The 6,226-nt window shown below is 40.3% G+C and overlaps 1 protein-coding gene across 1 annotated transcript; it reads left to right on the top strand.

The window, feature by feature from the left end:
* Nucleotides 1-4,707: 4,707 nt before the first annotated feature.
* Nucleotides 4,708-5,347, top strand: LOC148041227 (uncharacterized). The gene has a single exon (XM_087678131.1). The coding sequence runs from the start codon at nt 4,802-4,804 to the stop codon at nt 5,123-5,125; it is 324 nt and encodes a 107-aa protein (XP_087534257.1). The 5' UTR covers nt 4,708-4,801; the 3' UTR covers nt 5,126-5,347.
* Nucleotides 5,348-6,226: the final 879 nt, after the last annotated feature.

Genomic DNA, 6,226 nt, shown 5'->3' with positions numbered 1-6,226 from the left:
CCTAGTGCATATCGTAGATGAAGTGGAGATTGCAGGATCTATCCATACACGATGGATGTTCTTCTTAGAGCACTTCATGTAAATGGCTTTGTGTGATGAGCTTAGCCAAAAGATAGCATGGCTGAAGCCTCGCTAGTGTCAAAGGCATTAGTGTATATTTTAGAGTGGCTGAAGGTCGCTAAAGGACGATGATAGATTGATTAGAGATGTGGTGGTTGGAAATGAAGTAGAAAAAAGGATGGATGTTGCAATGGAGGAGAAAGTGAATTATTTTTGTATATTGCATCATGCATTTATGGAGAAGTGGCTCGCTAGGTACGAGAAGGCCAAAAAAGATCGAAAAGAAGCACGATCAAAATTTTGATGTAGTACACACCATTGATCGATTCGATATCCTAAGGGTATGGAGAAGATACCACACTTTATATCTATGTGGTGGTTATATGGAGCTTTGATCCTAGCTTTTCGCAAAGGGCTAGAGATGTCTACTGAGGAGTGGAAATTCTTGAGGTGGTGTAGTTTGAAGGTGACCGCATGTTTTATAAGCTATCATATTTAGATTTTATATGCGACAACTAATCTAACCATTTCACTATACAATACAAAATCTACAATGCAACGTGGTTGTGCAGGTGGCGATATTTTCATGTTAAGTGCATCAACAAAATGCGCTCCATAATGGTTTGTGGTGTCATGGAAAAGTTTAAGCAAGAGAGCCGATGGTGGGTCATGGATCCGAACACCATTGTAAATAATATGGAGCATTTTGGAAACTTGCAAAGTGTTATCTCCATGGATTACCGTAGCTTTTTCATGATCATATTTGATATACAATAGTTCAAAGTGGAATTGGAAGGAGCCAGGACAACCGTTCGACGAGGTCCATCTACATTTTTGAAAATATATTTCAAGGAAAGATGGATGGATCTGCATGACATGTTTGTCTTGTCGGCCCATGTGAATAGGTGCATGATCTATTTTTTAAAATTTTTTTCACGACATGAAACAATCACAGATGTTGATAAACTCTTATATGTGCACATTGAATAGGTAATCTTGTATCTAAATCCCTAAAAATCCCAATGGTGGTATGTTGTATCATTAGCTCCTCAGAGTGAGAGAGCAAACAATGGTAATGTAGATGAAGAGAATTGAGGCCATGAATTTTTTGAGAATGAAGTGGACTCCTCCTTCTGTAGTGACCTATCTATAGACCTTCTAGTATATGCAAAGTTGTGTTCAGGAGATTGACATGGGGCCATAGGTTGGGTCATATTTGCATCCGTCTACTCAATTCGTTGATGATTTACTTTTAAGAGAAAGTTAGAATATGCATTTTAATTAGCATAATTTTTTTCAAAGTTATATTATTGTGCTTTACCTAAATCTTTATATTGATTATGCTAAAATCATTCTCTATTTGTGGAGATTACATTTGACGATACTTGGAGAGCAGGATGAGTCGAGGGATGGGCGATAAGGAGTTGCAAGAGATATTCACATGTATCTCTTTGGATCAAATGGTGCGATTTAGGGATATGGTAGACCAAGAGATGTCTCAGTGGCCATTCTATGATATTTACTTTGGCATATTTTGATGCTTTTTGGATTCTAGTAGATGAGGTTGATGCTCTAGACTAGCCTCGAATGGAGAGAGTGATTCTCGAGGGTGCTACGAAGGTGTGGATGTTGTAAGCCCACGATCGGTTCTAGAGAGGGGTGCTAGTCCTCGCTCTTCTACAAGTTCCAGAGAGAGTGGCTTAGGTGGGTGTTGTAGCGGCAATAATGCAGTGTCTCCGCCTCGTCGATCTGGTGGATACTTGTCACCTCCATGATTTGTCACACCTATAGGGACATCTACTTCAGTGACTCTAACTCAACCATCCGTAGATGGCATCCCTATGGGTGCTACTCCAAGAGATATTACCCTAGTGTGGGGTACGCCGCCAGATATAAAGGGGTTTCCTAGTTATAGCGAAGAGGGCAATGGCAAGTGAGTGAGGACACACCTTAGATGTACCGTAACAAGGTATGGATAGCTCCTAGATGAAAGGACATGTGTTGTGATCATGAATGATGAGGGAAGGAGAATTATGTCTCACATGAGAGAATTGTGCCAACAAGTATTTAGGCACAACGTTTTGGACCATTGGAAGAATATACTAGAGGGAAGCAAGGACTATATTATGGCATCTTTATATGAGGAGTTTTTGGTATGTACTACGATAGACAGATTTTCCACTGGGTGGATGATGGAGTGTATGCGTGCATACATATCACATATACGAACACACGCAAGACACTCAAGAATGGCGCCTCAAAGCCGGAGTGGCTAGATGTAGATGATTGGCAAAGACTCATCATAAAGGCGGCTTCAGATTCTCCAAGAAAATGTAGCAATAGTAACGAGAGGTAGCAAGGGCACGATTGGAGGCAAGGGGATCGTTCATCATCTAGGGAGTGGCGGCACAAGACTTATCTAGAGGACTTTGTAAGTTTTCTTTTGGTTCTTCTCTCTTTCTTATTTGCAATATCACTTGCACTAACAATCATGTTTCTAACAATTGTATTCTGTTTTCTTTGTAGCACTCCATCACAAACAGTAATCCCATAGGTTTGGAGACTCAATATGTAGAGAGACATGGTCTCACTAGACTTATTGATAGATTGTACGCATGCAGCAATCAAATAAGTCAATCATCTTTCTTTTTCATAGTCACCTTTTTTTAAAATGCATTATGTATGGTGGATTGATATGCAGTTGTTCATTTTGAAGAGTCCATTTGATGCTTCTTAACATCAATACGAGCTTTTTGATAGCAATGATATGTAGCATGTGCTTCGATTCGTGGAGCACACACCCTTTTCATTTTTGGTCTTGCGGTTTGTGCATGCATCTTCCATATACTATTCCTTGGATGCACTTATCATCCTTTATATAAAATTGCATCGTGCGATAACTAAAAATAGAATTTCATGTTTGTTTTGACTCTCCTCTCTCTCCATGGTTTCATGTAATATCATGAGTTGTCATCACAGTGCTATATGTGGCAAAATGTTTTCCCTCTATAACAGTCGTTACTAGCATCACTGATTTCTCTGCGCACGTGTCGCTAAGCATTTTAGCAATGCAGATAGTGATAATTTCTATGACGATTTTGTAGAGATGTTTATACCGATACTTTTAGCGATGACAGAAAAAAAAAATTCTAATGAACATTTGCGCCGCTTTGAACATTGATATGAGGCCCGTATCTTTTAGTGACCTTAAGTGAGTTGTTGAATCATGAATTCCATATGCTTGTTATAAAGGATTACAATTTAGTGAGATAATTAATAAATTATTAGAGACAGCTGATGTATGCAATGCCACTAATGGCAAAATTATTAGTTTATTGCAAGATAATATTGCAAATTAGTTGGATTACCTTTTGGAGTCACAGGGCTAAAGCTGAGAAAAAACCTTATTGATGAAGAAGAAGATTATATCTAAGAGAAAAGGTAGGTAAACCATATAGGGAGGAGAAAATCTTGCAAAACTGTTACCCAAGCTATAGTAGTTTCATTACTAGTTTACTACATATGCGAGTCTTTATGCATATCACCATGTGTGTGTCAATCCCCAAAAACGAGCATATCAAACCTTCATGGTGGTCTTTGAGATAGTTCAAACACCCATTTTTTGTCTATATACTGGCCACTTGTTTATGGCTTCTTGTTACTTCAGATAACAATGCTTTTAGTGGTGATAACTAAGCATCCCTCTCACACTCCATTAGCTTTGGTGGTAGCCATCTCATAGAACCAGTAGAATTAGCACATGCACAAGCGATCCCCATCTTCAAAAACATTGGAAGATGGACCAATGAAATGCTCCAAGGCCCTCCATTGAAAATCAACTCATTCACTCTAATTTTGCTTATTTAATTTAGACTTTTGATAATAAGAGCATACCATAGAACCTCCTCTCCCCCTAGCCCCTTGATGTTGCACATGTGGGTTTCACCATTGAGCATAGGGAATCACATTTAGAGTGTATAACAAGCTGGGCTTGAGTCATTCACTACTCTCTATGTAGATGCATTTGGCTCCAATGCCAAGGCAGATTTACAAAGCCCTGGATGGGGGAAGGGGAATCTCTAACCCTCCCCCGCCCAAAAAAAAAAAGAAAAAAAGTAACCACCCTAGCAATTCCTTGTGATGAGAAGGCACAATGAGGTTTCCAGGAAGAGATGAGAAACTTGTGTGACAAAATATGAGGGATAGATAAACAAAAGCTTGTGAAGAGAAAGAGGATTAGAAAGGTGTGAAAGGAAAAAACTCATCCCAACTCCCACGAGATTCCGAGAGGTGCTTCCTATAATTGTTTATTTGTAACATGTAATAGAAATATGTGCTAGGGAAAAATTTTCGCCATACTCACAACTGTGGTTTCGTACGGGCAAGCGAAAAACTTTAGACCAAGAGAAAAAAGAAAAACCAGCGCTGGGCAATGCTGGAGCTTACTATGCCACCTTCCAATTGGTCGGCGGGCCCAAGGTAAAGGTACCTTCTCTTGCTTTCTTTTGTTTACATGCTGCTATTGCTTTCATCCTCGCCGTACCCATGCAAATGACGGTTGACGAGAGTAAAGAGCCGAGGGGCTGCAAGGTCGACGTGTAGAGTAGAGAGCCGGGGCGGGTCAGCTATAAAAGAGAGGAAAGCGCAAGAGAGAGAGGCCAGGCGCATTCTCTCGATACACCTGATTTCTTCTCAGGCGAGCGCGAGAGCGAGCGAGCGAGAGAGAGAGAGACAGAGAGAGATGGCCTTTCAAAAGAAACTGTGCGTGATGACGGCAATTCTGCTCGCTGTGCTGGTGTGCAGCAATAGCTATATTAATAATGCGGGGGTGGCCGAGGCGGCTGTAGCGTGCCAGGGGACCATCAGCGCGCTGGCGTCGGCCTGCGGGCGCTACGCCAGCGGCAGCACGCCGCCGGACCAGAACTGCTGCAACGTCATCAAATCCATCAAATCTGGCACCATTTCATGCCTCTGCAAGAATATCCCGCCTGGCATCAGCTCCTCCTCCATCTCCAAGGTCCTCCGGGGCTGCGGCGTCTCCGGCTCCTTCTGCGGCGCCCATTAAGTCCCACTCAGAGAAAAGCAGATCCCGCCTATAATAATCTCCCTACAGTAATTAAACATCTCCTTGGCTCTTTATTAGCCTTATAGTATCTAAACTATCTCTTGCACTAGGCCGTGCTTCGCGCAATGTCACACTTCCGCTCTGCCGACTCGCATTACACCTACTAGCCTCATTGCTATCACCTTTGTATCATTGTCAATATCACTCTCACTCATTTTCCTTCTTATTGTCACCATAATTAGGAGTTTAAGCTGAAATTGTGCCTATGCAACTATCAAGATCACTTGAGGCTCACCGTTTCTTCGTTTTCTATATCCAAGGAGAATGCCAATAGTACTAGTCGTTGTCAATATACTTAAGAGTAAGCTTAGGTTGAAATCGCCCCGAGGCAACTATCAAGATTATCTTAAGCTCATTGTTTCTTTGATTTCCATTATGATAGTGGCACTAAGAATGGTGAGGAAAAATCAACCTAATAATGATACTAATACTTATAGTGACGAAAACATCAAACGAACATTAAAATGGGATAAATAAGCTCCTCACAATCAAGTTGCAACTTCTATTTCTTAAAAGGCCATGCACTTATTGTATGCAAATCATGTATTAAATGTACACTCTGTTAATAATTATGCTTACTTTCACTTCCAAAGCTTGAGACTAGTCATTTATCATTTATGCTTTTGTTCATAGAGCTATAAAAGAAGCAAATGGTTGGATTTTCTAGTATCACCATTGTAGTGTTTGCAATTTGATTATTGATGAAAAGCATGCTTTTCATCCTTTACTTGAAACTCTTTTCCCATGGATGTAGTGAGGATGTAGTAGCACACCTCACATTTGCCCAAGTTCAAATCTTGAATTTTTAGAGTGAGTTCCCTTTCTTTAAACATCTTGTTTCATAAATAGCAATTTTGAGTTCATTTCAAGCTAGTAGTGGTAGAACTAAAGTTTTTTGCTAGATATTATGTAGTGTTACCAGTACCACATTTGGGGTTGTTTCAAGCCTTCAATGAAGATTCATCTATCATGTTAAGTTTTTCATTTAACACACCCTGTAAACTTTCACTCAACCTAGAAACTCATACAGAAAAAAGTTCA

This window comes from Lygodium microphyllum, chromosome 1 (genome assembly GCF_053477565.2).
Source record: "Lygodium microphyllum isolate KBCC chromosome 1, Lygodium_microphyllum_v1.1.10, whole genome shotgun sequence".
NCBI classification, from domain to species: domain Eukaryota; kingdom Viridiplantae; phylum Streptophyta; class Polypodiopsida; order Schizaeales; family Lygodiaceae; genus Lygodium; species Lygodium microphyllum.
The sequence above is the reverse complement of the archived record's forward strand: the minus strand, read 5'-3'. Positions and strand labels throughout refer to the sequence as shown.